This window comes from Equus quagga, chromosome 14 (assembly GCF_021613505.1).
Source record: "Equus quagga isolate Etosha38 chromosome 14, UCLA_HA_Equagga_1.0, whole genome shotgun sequence".
NCBI classification, from domain to species: domain Eukaryota; kingdom Metazoa; phylum Chordata; class Mammalia; order Perissodactyla; family Equidae; genus Equus; species Equus quagga.
In genome coordinates this window covers 67,771,237-67,789,963 of record NC_060280.1, presented here as the reverse complement: position 1 = coordinate 67,789,963, position 18,727 = coordinate 67,771,237, and the positions used below count along the sequence as shown (strand labels likewise).

The 18,727-nt window shown below is 52.6% G+C and overlaps 1 protein-coding gene across 1 annotated transcript in view; it reads right to left on the bottom strand.

The window, feature by feature from the left end:
* The window catches only part of POU2F3 (POU class 2 homeobox 3), a 72,453-nt gene extending 60,125 nt beyond the window's left edge, over window positions 1–12,328 (bottom strand). Inside the window, exons 1-3 of the mRNA XM_046638251.1 lie at window positions 12,183–12,328; window positions 11,732–12,084; window positions 5,264–5,332 (exon numbers count right to left, since the gene is read on the bottom strand). Coding sequence (XP_046494207.1) covers window positions 5,264–5,332; window positions 11,732–12,084; window positions 12,183–12,328 — 568 coding nt within the window. The remainder of the gene's footprint in view (window positions 1–5,263; window positions 5,333–11,731; window positions 12,085–12,182) is intronic.
* Between the last annotated feature and the right edge of the window lie 6,399 nt (window positions 12,329–18,727).

Sequence of the window (18,727 nt, the reverse complement as noted above, 5' to 3'; positions counted from 1 at the left end):
CCCCCCCCCCCCCCCCCCCCCCCGCCCCATTTTACCCCTGCAGCACGCTCCTCCCCATAGAACACGGAGGAAATGCAAGTCTAGGGCACAAGTAGACTTGTCCCACATCGCTCAGTGACAGAGCTCTGTCTTGTCGTGTGAATGTTTCTGATAATTATCAATGTAAGGATGGACTGTATTTGTATGGTGGCATATACTTTGCAAAGTACTTTCATATCCACTGTCATTTAATCATAAAAGGAAGGGTGTGTGTGTGTACATGCATGCAGATGTGCCTCGTTTAGAAAGCGCTGTCAATAGGAGACTTCTGCACCTTCCCCTAAGGCTCGCCTTTCCCTAAGTACTTCCTGGATTTCTCCTGTCCTCTCTGTCATTGAAAGAATAGTTTTATTCAATAAATATTTGGATTGAAAACCACACACATTTCTAAAAGTCTTCTGCCTGTCTCTGCCTGGAACCTCACCTCTTGGTCGTGATGAGACACAGTTCCTTTATCCTCAGCTTGTTTTCTCCAGGACTGAGCAGGGTGGAGACGGCGAGGCCCCGGGAATGAATTGACAGGGAGTTTCTAGCCTTGGGTCAGTTACTCATTCTTTCTCTGGGACCTTAGGAAAATCACTGACCTCTCTGGGCTCCCTGTAGAATCATGTCAATTCCTTCTTAAAACCATGCTGAAAGTTCCCAGTGTTAAGTGAGCAGACTTTCTGCAAAGAGTCCCCAAACAGCTAACTCACCTCAGCGGAACTTCTAGGGGGTGGGACAGACGCTAGTCACTTCGCCTGGCAGACAGGACAATTGAAGAGGGGGAAGAGGGGCAGCAGGAAGAGACGACTGACAAAGTCCAGTCCCCCCTCACCTCTAGCCCCTCTTTTCTTCCCCTAGACTCGCCTCATGAAGTCCTTCCTTCCAGATCTCTGAGCAGGACCAGGGAGCCAAGGCATTTGCTCCTCTGTCATCTGGCTTTGCAACCCTACCCCACTCCCCCTGTCAAATGACAACTGAGCCTGGAGAGTTGCAAGGGGTGGGGGTGCTGGCGCATTGGTGAGGCTGGTTCAGGATGAGAGGAGGGAAGGAGAAAGTTCTCTCTGAGGCTGGATCCTTGCCCTCCACAGCTCACCAGAAGGGAGTGGGCTGGCCGGCTCCTTCCCTCACTTTCCCAACAAGCATGTTTTTGCCCCAGACACAGCTTCTGCCTCTTGGATTAGACGACCCACTAGCAGGAGCTTGACTCCCCTATAGTCCCTTGATGGTGTCACGCTGCACAATCTTGGCACCTCCCTGATGCTGCCACTCTCTTGTGTCCTCTGTCCCTGGTCTCGGCTTGCTCCCCAGTCTTCCCACCACCATCTTTGGGTAGAAAGTCACTAGAAAGACCCAGGTTTAATGCTGTCATTTGCTTGGTATGGGATCTTGGGAAAATCAGCTAACATTCTTTCCTATGACCAGCCTCAATGTCTTCACCTGCAAAGTGGGACGGTGACATGTGCCCTCACAGAACTGTTGTAAAGGCCAAATGCAGTAAGAGCTTGAGCGTGCTCTTCCAGTCACAAGTTGGCATTGTCACCTGCTTCACCATGAATTCCTGCACTAGGAGGACAGCTCCTTGAGTTCAGGGGCTGTTTCTTCATCTTTCTGAGCTGGGGCTCTGACACAAGTGCGCTCCAGAGATGTTGGTTATGGGACCAGGTAGGTCAGAGAGAAGGATCAGAGCCCAAATAAAGCAAGGCAGCTGGAGATGTCAGAGAGAGAGAGATCAGAAAAAGGGGACCGTGAGGGGCTGAAGGAGTGGGGGTGGAGGGGCTGAGGAAGCCTTCATACAAATGCAGGATGCGGAAACCGATGGGAGAGAATCTGGAAAAGCAGAGCCGATGGGAGAGAATCTGGAAAAGCAGAGCCGTGTACTCATCTTTTAAAATTCAGCCCTTAGCGATTATCCAGTTCAAAGCTCTCTTTTAAGAGAGGAAAATAAGGTCCGGGTGGGGAAACGCTTGCCCAATAATCTGCAGGGAGTTAATGGCAGAACCTGGAGTCAGACGGGGATTAGTTTGATTCCTAGTTAGATGCTGTGTGATCCTGGGCAGGCTAGTTTCTCATGCTGAGCCACGATTTCCTCACTGATAAAAACAGGGATAGCAAGAACGAAATGAGATGATGTACATAAAGTTCTGGGTACATGTGCGTGTGCCTGGGTATGAGGAGAGGCTCTCTGAATGTGGCTGGCCTTTCCCTCCTTCCTCCGGAGCCCACTGTGCGTCCTCCCCTGGGTTTGAGGCTACGCTGTGACCAGTGTGGTCAAAAGTCGTAGGGTGAGTTGCATGGGTGCTTGGGGGTTGTCAGTTACGGACCTGGGGGCTTTTGGAATGTGGGTAAGGCTATAAATTCTTATCAACCACTCAACTGAGAACAGAAAAAACTATTGTCAGCCTCCAGAATGAAGAAAGAATAACAACAGGTGGGGAGGGAAAAGGAAAGATAGAGAAGCTGATAGTTCAGAAATCTAGAAACAGCTTGGCTCCAGTTGTCAGGAGGTGTGGAAATAGCATCGGAGCCTTCTCTGGTCCCGTCTGCTGTCACACTATGAGGCCTTGGGCCTCTGTCCATGCCTTGGCTTCCTCACAGGCAGAAGGAAAGGGGAGGATGAGCTATGCAGCCAGGCCTCTACCAACCAGGAAATCTGTGTCTGGACCTGAGAATGCTCTCCTTTGCAGTCCTGGCCAGTGCGGACGGGGAAATTCACTTCCCTTTCCCAGCTCCCACCCCTGGTGCCCGTTGGGGATTTCACACAACACAGTGGGTGCTCTCAGGGAGCCGGGGCTTTCTAGGTCACCTTTGTTTATAGTTCCTTTAAAAGCCAGAGACAAACCACCCCTCAATTCACTTACTGCTGGGAAGGGGAATCTGCCTTTTAAAAATCCAAAGGAAGCCATTAAACCAAGTTGATAACCATTGTGACTCATAATAAGCTTTACTCTGTAAAAAATGAGTCAGAACGACTTTCCAGGAAGTTTGGTTACTTTAATTAGCTACCTCTTTTTTCTTGCCCTGAAAAACATGCAGTAATTTGATGATCACTTAAGCATGGATGCTACCAGCCACGGAGCTGAGCCCCTGGAAGTGAAGGATCTAGAGATGGAGAAGTTCCAGACAGCACGGACTCCGTGGTCCGAAGAGGACCCACACAGAATCCTTTCCTGAATGGTGAAAGAACAAAACCAACCTCCGGGGCTGACCCCCTTGGCCTGAGTATAGGGGAGAGGAGCACCCCAGTTACCTGCAGCCATGCTCATTCTGTATATTACAGAATCACAGAATCTTAATCATGCCATCAGAGGGAATGATGACCACAGCTGCCACGTGCCAAGCGCTGTGCTAAGGGCTTTAAACATCATCTCAGCTAACTCTCAACCCACTCTCTGAGATGGGCATTAATTGTCTCCCTTTACAGGAGAGACGAGGCTAAATTAACTTATTGCATCATACAATCAGTAAGCAGGAGAACTGTGATTTTTATCCCAGATCTGTTTGATTCTAAATCCACACTCTTCAAAGGTCATCTGTTCCTGCCTCCTAGGGAGGCATAGTCTCTGGTCTAAGGGCATATATTGGATTGGTTGTAACTCTAGGATGACAGTCACATTCTGGAAGTCCCAGCTTATGTCCAGATTGTTTCTCCTTCAACCTAGCCTGGACATAGCTCCCACAGTCCTAGATAGGAGGCCAGAACTTGCTCAGATCGTCCATAACACCTTAACCGTCCTAACTCCTGGCCAGGATCTGAACTCCCTCCATCTCCTGGCTCACTTTTCAGGGTCTATGTAGCTCCTCCTCACTCCCAACACGGTGACCCTGACTTTGTCACATAACTGATTACAGAGCACCAGTGCCAGCCTGCTAAGCATGGTCTTCTTCCCACATGGACACTCTCTAGCTGTGTCCCCACACACCTGGGCAGTATACCTGGCCCACGTGAACAGAGTTGGCTCTAGCCCACCTGCTACCGAGAAAGGGTGGCCCACCTTCTCCAGAATCATGGCTTCTAGACTCTGATTTTTCCCTAGGGAAGAGTGTCAGCGCAGAGACCATGCCCATTACTTTCCAGCTGAAGGGATTTCAAAGCCTTGCTTGGGTTCTTGAGGCTGGAGGGCATTTTCTTCTCAATTAGCAAGAATAGGTGGCCCCTCCACAGACCCTTAGTAAAACATATTCAACCAGCAAATCAATCAAAAAATGGGTGCAACTGGCCCACACTCTTCTAGTTCAGCTGTCCGTATACATCAAGCAAAATATAAAACCTATAGCTCTAACTGTGAAATAGACACTGTTTCAATATTAAAGGGGGGGGCATACAAGTTTATGGTAAATGCATCCTACTGATGCCCATCCCTCCCCCCAGCAAGACCCTCAATTATCTTGTTCCCAGTCCCAAGTCTTTTAGCTTCAAGAATAGAACTAGGCTGCACCTGAAGACTTGGGAAAAGATCTTAGCTCTGGGGAACATCGATTCTCTTCCACTTCTAACTTCTACGTCTCTAATAATCCAGATGAAAGACTAATTGAGGTCTTGTTGGGATGCTATTAAAGTTATTTAGTGGTGTTACAATTTATACTCATCTTTCTTTAAGTTCTTTTTAATTATATGGAGCTTTCAAAGCAAGACTTGGGCTATGGAGTTAAAAGCAGAGAGCTATGAAACTTTCTTCTTAATTCTTTCCTGACCTCTTTCTCTTCTTCACAAAGCAGAGTCATTTCCAGGCACCATGCCTTCCTCTCTGAGTCTATTTACCACCCACATGCACGTAATTTGGAAGAGGAACAATTGCACACGGGCCTCTCTGGTTACTTCTCTGAGTAGGACTATTGAGATATCTGGGGTTAAAAGGCCCTAATCCCCATCTACTAAAGACAGGGTCTGCCTTCCATCAGTCAGTAGAAGCTGGGAACTCAGCCTGCTGCTTCTAGGGGTGTTGGAATGGCGCATCAAGAAGTGAATCTCCTCCCTAATTTCTTTGTTTTGAAGGATCTGGCCCTCTCCTAGCCTAGGTCCGGAGGTTTTGTTCCACTGTAGACCGGTGTCTACTGTTCGAGAGCTCCAGGGTCATACACCATGTCTCTAGGGAATGTCTTCATTTCCTAAGACCCAGCTTCTCAGTCTGATTGGGCGAAAGACCAAGCAAGGAGGGAAACCACATTGTTCGACAATTTGCAACAACTCTCTCCCACCCGGTGCTTTCCTGTTCCCTTCCCCAGAAGAGAAGACCCTTACCTGTCTCCACCTGGCCGAGAGCACTGCGAGCATTCGTGGAATCTGCCACATCCTCACTCATCTTGATATCTGCAGGGGAAACACAACTGATTTTAATAACAGGTCACAATTTTTCTTGCTATGACATATGTGGCTTTAACTAAACAGCAAAGATGAATGTGTAATTACAACAACCATCAGACTTTCAAATTCCGGATTCCCGCACATACAATCATTAGAATATTCATAAGCTCGGGGGCACACTTCCCCTCCTCCTGTGCTGGCCTCCGTTCCCTCGCCTTTCTCTTCAGCGCTTCTGAAGGGTCTCTCACCTTCTGCATCATTCATCGCCACTTCCTTCTATCACCGGGCTCAGTTGGTAAAAATTTAACAAGGGGAGGGGGACAGTGAAGGTGGGGGGGTGGGGGAGAATGCTTCCCATTCTTAATCCTCATTTCCGTTGGGATATAAGGAATTTATTTTATTTTTCAAAGTAACAGAAGAAATATCCATCTCCCTCCTCTCCCCGTAATAACCCTACCCTGGGAGGTAAGAGTACCCTTGAACCAAGGCTTGCCCTTCTCACCTTTCTTCCTCAACTCCTGCCTCTGTTCTCTGTCTGGTTCTCAGAGGTCAGCTCACTGTCTGGGGATGAACCCTGGCTCCTGTGTGACCCCCATGGAGAGCCTGTCCTCTGGGATCCTTACCTTCTCTCCTACTCCTTTCACTTGCTCAGTGAGAAGGGGATGGCGGGCAGTCAGGTCAGTGCCCCACAGAGAGAGAAGACCTACCCCAGGCCCCCGTCTCAGCCCCCAAGTGCTGCTGGTCCGGCCTCTCTGCCCTGCTTCATTTCAATAAACTAAACATTTACCCACAACAGACAGCTGCCACCACCTAAGAGACCCCTAAGTGTCCTCCAGGGTCAGCAGAGAGAAGGAAAGAGGCAACTTTGAACTAACTCACTCTCTCGGCTCCCCTCCTTATTAAACCACCCCAATACTGAAGCCGTTAAAGACAAGAATATTTTATTCAAATTGTGTTGACCCCCCCCCCCCACCCCCTCCCTCGTCTCTGGGGCGGCACTTTAACTCTTTCAAACCAGATAAAGTCTTGGTGAGCCGATTTGCATGCCCGGCTCCCCAGCCAATCCCAGGTAAGCAGGCAGTCTTAATTTGCATCAGGTAATCAGGCAGTTGGCAGTCTGGACGCCTGAGGTCTGGAGACGATCAGGATGAGGGAAAAGGGCTGACCTCCGCCCCAGGAAAAGCAGGGAGAAAACCTTCTTCTTCTTCTTTTTTTTTTAGGGCAATGATGTGTGTGGCTCTCACAGAGATTAAATTGTGGCCCCTGGAGGCGTAGTGACTGCAGTTCAGGAGGGGTGACTGCCATGCCAAGCAAGACAGATGGGGTGTCCAGAGGCTCTCCAGCCCTTAGAACACCCCCAGAAGCAGGGGAAGGAGCAAGCAATCCTAGGAGCCACCGTGGTTTGAGGAATATTTTTGAGACCTGCCAAATCGACGACTCCCAGGTAAATGCTTGGAGCTCCACCCAGCCCTCTCCAGTCAGCCACACTGTCCTGCATGGTCATAGACCTCTAGGGGAGACCCTGTGCCCACAGCCCACCACCCCTCACAGGGTACTACATTTAGGAGGGCATTTCTCGAGCCTAACCTAAGTCCTTCTGACTGCAGTTTGAAACTTTCTGTATAGTCTGTCATGCATGAATATGCAGAATAACTAGTGTGGGCCACCTGGACACATCTGCAAAGGGCTCCTGCCACTGCTCACCTTCCGCTTCAAGGCAGAAATGGGCTTTGCTTTGTCCCACCCATGAAGTTCTACGCCTGGAGCTGGGCATTGCCTAACACAGATCTGCTCACCCCACACTTCCCCACAGGAATTCTTCAATGGGGCTGAGCAAACGTCAGAGACTGCTGGGATGGTGCCAAAAGGGGCGAGTCCTTCCCCTGGGTGGTTTTTAACCCACTTCAGAGGTTAAACCCAGAATTCAGAGCATGGGTTTTGGCGGCAGACAGATCTGGAATTAATCCCAGTGCCATCGCTAACTAGCTGGGAGACCCTGGCCACGTATTTGAACCTCAGCTGTCTCCACTGAAAAATGGGACTAGTGACACTTACTTCCCAGAGTTACGGTGAGGAGTAAAGGAAATGCTGAACGAAAACTGCCCGGCACAGTTCCTGGCACGAAGTGAGCACACAACAAACAAACTAACTAAACAGATACTCAGGCTGAGATGTCACAATGGACAGCTCTGGCTCAGCACTGCTGTAATTTGTCCTTTAGCTGGGAAGCCATCAGCATTCTCCAGATTCTGACTTCATAGGAAAAATGCTCATGGGATCAGGAAGAGTTTAAGAGGAGGTAAAGCTGGGATAACCAGCACATTCTCTGAATCAACTTACTTCAAACTCCTGACGTTTAAGAAGGGCAACTCTTTAGCTAAACCATAATTTTACGCCAGTAACCCAGACTCTCTGCATCGCCTGTAAATATCCCCAAAAGCCATCTCACTCACCTTTTAAATTAACTTAAAAGGTAGTTCTAATCACGTCTAAATATAACTTTTGAAGGAGTCAAAAGGCCCCACACTCTGCCGGGAGTGAGGAGTAAATGAAATACTGAATTTACTCCTCTACTCATTTGATGTATCCATTACGGGAGCAACATTGTGACACTTTGGGTTCTGATAGAGATTTGAGACCGAATGGAGGGGCAAGCTGAGATGATCTGTGGATCTTGTTCCATTCCATAGGATGTGAAGATACTGAGAACCTGCTCCTGTTGGGTAGGAGGCTGAGGCTGATGGGTGGGACAAGCTTTTGAGTCTCAGTCTAAAAATGGGTCAACACCGAAACTCCCTGAGACACCATAACCCTTCGCCTGTTAGATAGCACTTGCCAAGGGTGGATGAGAGAGCTGTGGGGTGGGGCCAGGCGTCTTGGCTGTTTTGATCTCAGCCTGCAACTGAGTAGTCTCCTTGCCATCACTTTCTTCCCTGGAGAGGCTCAGATGCTCTATGTAAGAGCCCAGATACCAGACATAGACCTTCAACTGCCTCACCAGCACACATACTCTGAAGCTGGGGCAAGATGCTGGCCACCCACCCTGCCCTCCCTGTGCCTTGGCAGGACCCAGGAGCAGTCAGTCTCTCTTTACATATCTGTGAACCAGGATGTGTGTGTGAGTCCACAGGAGCAAAGTGCAAGGGATGGCATTTCCCCCAGGCTGCAGGCTGAGTGTCCACAGTGTCCTGAGCCTTCTGGTCCAGGCAATGCCAGGAAAGCAGAGGGCCCATCCCTCTCTCTCCTACTGTTCATCTTTATGTTTTTGGAAGGAACTGGAGCTCCCTCGTGACATCTCCTTCACACACCCGCTGATGGAGGCACTTCTACCAGAGGGAATTTAAGGGACCCACTTGTCCTAATTCTGAGCTAGCCATGGCTCCAACTCTCCCCAGGAGAAGACTTCTCTCACCTCTTCTTCAAGAGAAACCCACTTCCTCTCACAATGAGGCCTTCAAACTCAAAGGGTATTTCTGAGCTTAACTAGTATTAGTCTGTGAGACTCCATCCCTCTTTCCCAACCCTGATGGGGACAACTCACAGGGGGAAGGGCAGAAAAAGAGATGCTCTGGGGCCAACCAGGTGTCCTCCTCCAGCTGGCTTCCCACTGTTTTCCTCCGTCTCTTCTCTCCTTCCCTAGCTGTCTGTCTGTCTGACTCTTGTCTACCCTTCTGCCTGTTTTTGGCCTAGGAGTGAGGAGCCCCACCTTGGCTGGGGTGCCCCGTGCCTGGTGACCTCATGCCTGCTCAGGTGCTCGTGCTTGCACTGAGATGCCCTATAAAATACAAAGTGCCGAGGCCCCGGGTTGACCTGAATCAGGTTATCAGGTTATCAGGGTGAAAAGACAGGCTGACTTGGGGGCTGCAGTGCTCTTGGAGCTGACGGGGACCTGGGCGCAGGGCTTCACCCTACGTTGTGTGCTCCTGTCTCCCCTCCTTCCCCTATCCAAACTGTTCCAGTAAATCAATGAGGAGGAGTCCCCAAGGGCCCAGGCCTGGGAATTCACAGGGGAAGTGCCACTGATAAAGAATCAGCAGGATACAGGATTACTGTGAGGGGGAAAATCGAACTCCAAAGAGACTAAATTTCTACAAAGAGGGTGATGGACTGAGAGACCTGAGACAGGGACCCATACTGAGATACTCCATAGAGGGACCCTCCCTCACAGACCCCACAGCAGAGCCTACACTGAAAGACCCTACAAAGATGACCCTGAAAAGCCCACCAAGAAGACCCAGCAAAGAGAATCCTCAAATGGAGACCAATCACAGAAACTCCACAGAAAGTCCCAAACTGAGAGATCTCTTTGAGGTGCCACTGAAGGGGAACCAGACACCACAGAGGGGCCAAGACAGAAACCTCAAGGAGGCCTGGATGGCCCTGAGGCCCAGGCTACAGAAATGGGTTGTGGAGGGGCAGAAGTAGCTGTAGAGAGCTGAATCGGGGACCCACCCTGAGGAGTCACCCGCCTTGGGGTCAGCACGATCTCCCCCTCTGTGTCTGGAACCCCTTTGTGTCGGCCTACAGTGGACAGGCATGAGGGAGGCATCTGGGCTTCTGAAAAGCATCAGCCTGGAGCTTCCTCCAGGGCCAAGGCATGCAGGCTTGGCCTTCTCACCTCTACCTCACTCACTGTCCTCCTCTGGCTGGATCCTCTTAGACCCTCGGCTGCTTCCCTGCTGGGTCCCAGCTGTCCCACCTCCTCCCACTTGCCCCAGAGCAGGAGCCCTCAGTAGACAATGAGGCGGAAAACCCCCAGGAAGTCTCTGATCTTGATCCTAAAGAACTTCCCGCTGGGGGCCCACCTTTCTGAAGCCTTGCTCCCATTCAAACATGGGTCTTCTTGGTAGGGGGTGAAGAAAGGAGAGCAGGGATCTGCCCCAGGTCTGCCCAGCTCCATGTGGGTGCCACAGGGTCTGGCAACAGACTTTCTCCAAACATTGGATGACACCCAGTTGGATGGTTCCTTCTGCCTTCCCTGGCCCTTCCTGGCACGTCCTGGCACTTGGAGATCCACTCAGAGTCAGCACCTCTCTGTCAGCCTGCCTTTCTCTCGGCCCAGCTGGGACTGCTCTGGGGAACTGTGGACCCTGTGTCTCCTCCGGGCACCCACTGCTACTTGTTTTCAGGATTGGTGGGCTCCAGCCTGCTCTGTGCCTTGGGGCGCGTCCGGAGAATTGCCTCCCCCCACTCTTCCTCCGCACTCGCCCAGGAAGGAAAGCAGGTAACAAAATTCCCATCAACAGCCCTGAAATCCTAACCAAAGGGCCTTGGGTGCTGCCCCTTTGCAAGGTAAGTTGCTGGTCTGAGATGGCCATTCAGGCTCAGCGTTCTTCACCTCAAGCCTGTTCTCTGCTCAGGCCCTCAGACCTCCAGATGCCCACCCTTCAGGATTAGCTCCTGTTCTAGGCTGGCTGTGAAAGGAGGGATCAGCAGAGCGAATGGAGGGGCCTCCATGTCCATATACCATTCATGCAGGGGAAACGACTCCTGGAAAAGCATTTCCATCTCCTGGGTTCCCACCCCTGAGGAAAAGAGGGCTTGGTATCCGAACCCATGGGACATAGAATACAGAGGAGGTATCTGTCATCACCCTCTCAGACACAGAGATGGAAGCACCTATCCCACAGGCCCCTGGGCAGGCTGCTCCTCCTGTGGGGTCCCACAGAGCTGCTGAGCGGCACCTGCACACAGACTCCAGCCCCACCCTGCACTGAGCCTAGAGCACCGCCAAGACCCACAGACCATGTGAGTGGGCACACCTTAACACACGGGGTCTGCGGCATCTCTTCTCCCAACGCGCACGGGAAAGGTAGACTCACCTCTGATATGCACGGACACATGCTTCCAGAAGCCCTAATCAATACATGTGTGGCATGGCACTTGCCCCAGGTGTGCTTCTATAATTGTCTGGTCCCACTCACTCCTCCTGGGTCCCCCAGCCCACCCCCAGCCCTTACAAATGTCACTTTGCCTTCACTTCACGTAAATGCCAGGGACACCAAACACATAACATGTGGATACATGCATTTTCCTCACTTATGCCCTCCCAGGTCCACACCCCTGGCTGACTGAGTGAGCCACCCTCTGCAATCAGGGAAGAGGGCGACCTCACGGAGACGACCACAGTTCAGCTTACCCAAGTCGCACACATCTGCCACTCTCCAGCTGTGAGAGAGTGAAGAGGGTGGGCTTCAGAATCTCTTTCACCCCTGCTGCAGCCCCCGCCCTCATTCTTTTCCAAGGTCCCCCGGGCATCTGCCTGCCTACGCCCGCCCCTGGGTGACCCGCTATCCACACTGCCCTCTCCTGGCCGATGGGGAATAAGACCCCAGAGCACGGCGCCCCTCGGCCCCTTCCCGCGCGCAGTGACACCTGTCAGAGCTCACTGCCTCTGCCCCTCACCTGTGTGCATGGGTTCCAGATTCACCATCCTGCCCCAGGAGGGGCCAAAGCCAGCTCCCCCCCAGGCCCCTCGCGTCTGCCCCAGCCGGGCCCCCGGGGAAGCCAGGGTCTCCTTCCTCCCGTCCCGGCCGCCGCCGCCGCGGGAGCCGCTGCCGGAGCCGTCGCCGCCGCCGTCGCGCGCTCCGCTGCTCCCGCCCGCCCGGGCAGCCCTCGGCGCGGCCAGGATTGCCACACTCCCCAGGTGAGCACGCGGCGCGGCGCGGCGCGGGGCGGGGGCCGCCGGCCACGCCCCCTGGCAGGGCCCCCGTTCCTGGCCCCGGGCCCATGCAAAGCGGCGATTTGCATACGCGGAGCTGGGGGCCGGGGGAGAGGGCAGGGGGTGCTGCCGGGGCAGGTCCCGACCCCGCGGAACACCTGTCTGCCCCAACCGGGTCTGGCGGCCTCTCCCCACCGCGCCCGCAGAGACCCGGACTCCTGGTCCAGCTCGCCCTTTTTTCGAAGGCCTGGCGGATTATCCAGCCTCGGCGTGAGGTTCGGTCTGGACAGACTCCCGAAGTGTAAGCGCTCCAAGGAGCCTGGAGTGTTTGGAGAAGCCATAAGGGTGTGCTGGAAAGAATCTGGTTTTGGAATCTTTCCTCTCAATTGCTTACCAGCTGTGTGTCATGAGATAAGGCTCTCCACCACTCTGAACTCATTTTGCTCGTCTGTAAAACGAGGCAGGTACTAATCATAACTGGCCTCTGTCTACGCGGAGTTCACAGGTGGCCAAGCTCACGTAACCCCCAGACACCCTCACGACATGTGGGGCCTAGCTGGAGTCCAGCTGATGATCGCACTTCCGGGGGGAAGACACTGCCCCTTGCCTGCCCCCAGTCCCAGCTTGCATGAGGCTCTATGAGAGGATGCTATGAAAGTTATTTACTAGTGTCAGCGGTTGTGGGAACAGCTATGTCCCTCATCTCCAGAGCTGGGAAGTGACTTGTCCAAAGGCACCCAATTCCCTAGTGACAGATGGAGCCTGGCTGGAGTCAGGTCTCTGGACTCTCACTCCAGTGCTCTTTGCAGCACCCATCATAGACTCACCATCTGAGCTCCGCCCACCCCTCCCCTCCACTCTTCAGGTCCCAGGAAGTGGTGCCAAGACCCAGGGTCCACCTGCCTGTAAGCCCAGAAAGCCACATGCAGACAGGGCTCCCTGTGGACCTGCCTTTGCCTTAGTTTCCAGGACTATTTCCTGCCCACTGAACAGGTCCTGGGCTTTTCTGCCACTGCCTTGTTTACAGTGTTTTTTCCACCTGGCGTGTCCACCCACCCTCCACCCCAGTAACCCCCATTATAGAATCCAGCACCTACTGAGCTTCCACTGTGCTCGCCACACTTTAAAGGCACGTGATCTTGTATAGTCCTCATAACAACTTGTAAATCGGATGGTTACGATTTCCATTTTACAGAGGGGGAAAGAGAGACAGAGACTTTGACGTGTCCCGTGTTGCACAGCTGTATCAGGGCTCCCGTTCTAAAGCACAGCATGCCACTTCCTCGATGCCCAATGCACCGTTCAAATGCCGCCTCCTTTCTGGAGTCGGAAGTGAGCTGATCAGGCTTTTACTAAATTACCGTAACACTGCAGTGTTCTTAACAGTCCTTGTGGCGGATTCTGTGGGACTTTTCTCTCCTACCCCCTGGGTGTTAACTGATCGGCTGTCCCCACAGCACCAAGCACAGTGCTGGGTACACAACAGGTGTCAGAGAGGGCTCCGAGGGTGCCACAGTGGCCCCAGAGGAATGGAAAGCGTTTAATAAGTGCTTCCTCAGGTCCACACAAACCGCTGTCCCCTAGTCACATAGTCCTCTCTTCCTCCCGCTCTTGGCAAGACGGGAAGGGGCTTTCTTACCGTTTCTTCTGGCTGGGGGAAGAGATCAGGGAAGGCTTCCTTGAGGCTGAATGAACCCTGGGACCCCCCTCAGGACACTTCCAGACCGTCCCTTCTCTCCCTCCGCTTCTCCTTCCTTTCCCTTCCCTCCTCCACTGCAGCTTCGGTCCCTTCCCTGAGGTGCATTTCTTATCTACAACTGCATGTCACCTGTCCTCATGCTAGAAAAATGCCTGCGCATAGTTTATATACCCCTTTGTGCTTGTGATTTCCATATCTCTATTTGCACAGTATTTGCATGGCCATGTGCACTGAGGGTCTGATTCTCCGACCACCATATCTGGGACCTGTTTCTCTTTTCCATGTGCAAAGTTACATTTCTTCTCTGGGCTTTAGTTTCCCAGACAGCAGAGGGGCATGTACCTAATGATTTCCAAGGGTCTTCCAGCTCCAGCAGCCTAGGATTCTAGGGTCCCAAGGATGGGGGTGGGGGTGGTGCTGTTGGGGATGGGGCCCACTGGGGCAGAGACAGGACCTTGGAAGTTCACAGTTGGAAGCACAGCTTTGGATTCCAGACATGGGGTGGGAGGATGGGAAGGTGGTAGGGGGTGGAGGTGGGGAGAGGGTGGCAGGTATTACTTCAAACTTCATTCATTTACTAATTCCTTTACTCATTCATTCAATAAATGTTGGTTGAGTACTTCCTATATGACAAGGGAGGTGCTACATGTTGGTCATGAACCTTCTAATTTAGTCAGCATGATTTTAGAAGGAAGGTGTAATTTTTAGGCTCCGTTTGTGGATGGGGAACCTGAGGTTCAGGCAGGTTGACGCAGCTAGTAGGTGATGGAGTTGGGATTTATACCAGGTCTGCCTGAGTCCAAAGCTGGTGCTTTTCATCTCACCCTCCAGCGTCTGAGCCTGAGTCTCACCTTCTCTCTCCTCCTTCCATGATTGTGTAACTCAAGGTGAAAGGAAGCTAGATATCATTCATAGGAAGAACCGGAGGTCCACAGGGGAGGCACTTGCCCAGGTCCTTGGGGAGAGTCCCAGCACAGCACAGACCCTCGCATTCTCTCTGCTCCTCCTTCAAATGCCCCTCCTGGGTCTTAGAAGGTTGGCTGGGTTTGTGATATGTGTGTACGGGGCAAGGGGTAGGGTAGGACAATTTTTATTCCTTCCTTCTCTGACTTGCTTGATGATCACTTCAACTAGATGAACCAGAATGGGAGCACAAAAGACCCCTTTCCTTTATCCCTCCGTCCTTCCAGCACTCAGTCTCCATGAAATCAGCTTTTTGAGTTCTGGGTGGATGGGAGGTGGTGGGAAAGGTGCCAATCTTCTGGGCCTCATACTCTCTCTCTCTATTTAGCCTGGGAGACGAAAAGCTGTGGGGTAGAGGAGAGAGATAGAGGGTTGCCTGGAGGTTAGAAAGGAACAGAGAAAAGAAAGGGAAAAAGAAGCAAGGACAGGAAATTTCAGTGCCTTTGGACATCAAAAGAGTGATATGCAAATTAAATTCAAATTAAATGCAAATGAACCCACCCTGCCTCCCTTACCCGCCTCTCTCAACAACTGGAGGACTTTTTCAGAGTAGCCAAAGCCTTACTCCAGGATGCGGTCAACTCAGACCTCTCCCCAGGTCTTCCTGGTCCTCCTGGGGTGACATCTGATTCCCCTGGCTGCACCTCTAGGAATTCACTAGCTCCCCACGTCCCATTTCTACTTGAGCACGCTATTAGCTTCTTTTGCTTCCAGGACAGAAGGTTCTAGGAGTCAAGCATCCCCTTCCGGACATGTTGCTGGAAATGGGCTATAGCCCTGGAGAAGGTGCTCGGGGGAGGGGGGTGGGACCCCAGCCCTGTTCCCCACCTCAGCAAAGAGAAGTAGTCTTCTTGGCTGTAGGCTGTGCTGTTCACTCTCATTTCCTGTCATGTCAGCTGGATTGAGTCGTCAGGGCTGGGAGCAGGGTGGAGAGCGAGGCGTCCTGGAAAGTCACCAAGCAACAAGTCCTTTCTAGCTCATTCTGTCTGCCAGATGGGCTCCCAGAGCGTGGGGGTGCTGGGTGGGGGTCAGCTCCCTGCCTTGGGGCGACCACAGGGAATGGATCCAGGCTCAGGCTTCCCAAAAGAGCAGATGGAAGGTAGGTAGAGGCCAGGAAGAACTTCCAGGCCTCTTTTAAGATGGCACCTTGGAGTCAATCCAATGGTGCCAGAGGAATATTGCAGACCAGGGGCGGAGCTCATAGTGTCAGGGTGATAAAATGAGAGGTGCTCTGGGAACGGGATAAAGCAACTGTTTCTGGGGAGTAGACTGGAGAGGACATGGGAGCCAGGACACAGAGCTATCCCCTGCCCCTGACATCTCTAATGCTGAGCCCCCAACCCTGGACATCCCACCCCACCCAGGTCCCAGCCTTCACTCATGTCCAGGGGGAGGAGTACATGCAAACTCATTGCCCATCTTGTACTTGAAGGTTCCGAATAATATGTATTTAATTCTAAAACAGCGTGACAACTCTGTCTTCCAATGAACTTTTTATTGGGCCTGGGTCCAGCCACCCTAATTGCACCATCATCAGAGCTCTGCCTCAGTGAGCCCTTTCCTGCCTGCCCCACCTCTCCCGCCCCAGACCAGCTCCACCACCTAAGCCTCCTGCTCCAACTACATGCTCAGGGCAAGTCTAAGCCCAGGGTGCCCTCTTGTGGTGATGGGTGTGTGACCCTGACTTGAGCACCCACCTGCAAGACTGGAGAGGTCTCACCACAGTCCTGAGCTGAGTGCCCTCCATGATGGGGGACCCACAGGTGGGGGCCCCAGTTCCAGGCAAGTTGGAGATACTGAATTTTAGTTTCAGAGTGCTGTTGGGTCTCCTAGTCCATGATCCCCATCAAAGGCCGGAATTTACCCTGTGACCCCAGTTGGAGTCAGCCAGCTTCAGCCCAGTGAATGCAGTGACAGGAGCCCTGGGCCTTGTTGGGCTGTCGGTCCTGTTGCTGGACAGCTCTGCTGGTTAAAATGTCCTACCTCCCACACTGCCCTCCTGGGCTTCTGAGCTACAGGCCAATCCTACACTCCCACGTAGGTCAGCCATCCGTCCATTCATCCACTCAGAATGTGTATTGATTACCCACTGGTGCTATGCTTTGGGCTGGGAATGGAACGGAGACCAGACACTGTCCCTGTCCTCAGGAAGCTCACGGCCTGGAGACGCTTGTGGACTAGAGACCAGGCAAGCCCCTCACACTGTGGCACATGCTCTAACAGGGAAGTAGAGGCTGGTACGGGGCCTGCTGCAGCACACGCCTCACCCAATCTGGGGATAGGCACCACGAAAGGCTTCCTAGAGGAAGGGACATCTAAGCTGAGGTCCCCAGCAAAGAGGAAGGAGGTGGGAGTGGGAGTAAGCCGTATGAGCAAAGGGAACAGCGTATGCCAGGAGGGTGTGAGGGCCATTGGGGCCCCCAAGTAGTGTGGCTGGACGATCACCAAGTACAAGACACAGAAAAACACAGGTGAGTGAGTGTAATGTTTGTGCGGGAGGACCTTGAGTCGGCTCTAATTTAGGTGGAAATAACCCACCAGTTTCCGTAACAGATGACTTGTTACTGATTGCACATAGTTGAGTCGTGACAACTAGGTTGGGAATTGCTGAGGACAAGGAGGATGCTGGTAAGAAGTTTAACTGTGAAGAAACAGGGAGGAATAGGGCTGAGGTGGAGAAGGGCTTGGGTTTGAGGTGTTTTTTATTCTGTGTTTTAGATGGGAAAGATTTAAATACTCTCAGGGCTGATGAGAAGGAGGCAGGAAAGAGGGAGGAGGAGGAGGTAGAGAGGCGACAATTTCTGCAGAGAGGGAGGGGGAGGTGCTGGGAGACAGAGCCCTGGGGTGGGAGAGAAGGGATGTTCCCCCACGATTATGACAGGAGAGAATCCCGAAAGGCAGGTGTGGAGCACAGGTAGGGTAGAGATGCTGCATCCCACCCCAAGCCTTCTGTTTCCCGTGATGTGGGAGGGGAGGGGGCCGTGTGGGCAGTGTCACTTCATCTGGCCTCTCCCTGCCTGGGAGTCAGGACATTCTCCCAGAACGACACATAGCAGGAGTCAGGGCCAAGGCTTCCCCGGGGGTGTGGACGCCACCCCTGAAAGGCTCTGCAGGCCTGGATCCTGAGGTAGCTTGTGGCCTGCTGGTCCCTTGACCGGAAACCCCCTGTGGTCTGGACCTTCTCCTGGGGAGAGTGTGCACTGAGTCCCTGCCGAGTCAGCCTGCTTCTCCACCTCACTTTGGCCCCCTTCCTTTCCACTGTCCATTCTCTGGGTCCCCAACTGGGACCATAGTTGTTGTCAGTCAGGGTCTCTGCAGGAAAACAGAATCAACTTGACTCAGAGTACCTTTCATGAAGGTAATGCTTGCTTTAGAGGGGCGAGCAGGGTGAAGGGAACCAGAGAGCAGCGGCACAGGGAAGCGAGGGCAGAAGAGGCAGGAGAGGGAAATGATGGTCCAGGAGCCCAGGAGGTCTGGAGCGTTGGAGGAAGGAAGTCAAGGCAGAGGTGTGGTACAGAAGCAGCAAGGGGCAGGGATACAGGTCCTGAGTTCTCTCTTGTCCTGCCCTCTCACCTCTGGTGCTTCTCACTGGCTGAGCCAGACATGAGGGAGCCCAGGTGAGGCTGATCCAGAGGTGGCTGTCCTGGGGCACAGAGCAGGGCAGAGGAGGGCAGAGGGTGAACGGGGTAGGGGCAGGGGGCAGATGGGGAACAACCAGCACTCCCGTCACCTGGCTGCAATCAATGGCTTGACAGCTGAGAACGAATCCTGAAATGCTTTAATGTTTCTCACGGTCCAAGCGGCAAACAATTTATGATAAAATCGAATGATGGCAAGTGTGATGGTCAATTTTATGTGTCAGCTTGGCTAGACTCTGGCACCCAGTTTTTTGGTCTAACACTAGTCTAGATGTTGCTGTGAAGGTATTTGGTAGATGGGACTAACATCTACAGTCAGCTGACTTTAAAAAGGAGATTACCCTTGACAGTGTGGGTGGGCCTCATCCAATCACTTGAAGGCCTTAAGAGCAAAAAGTGAGATTTCCTGAAGGAGAAGGAATTCTGCCTCAAGACTGTAA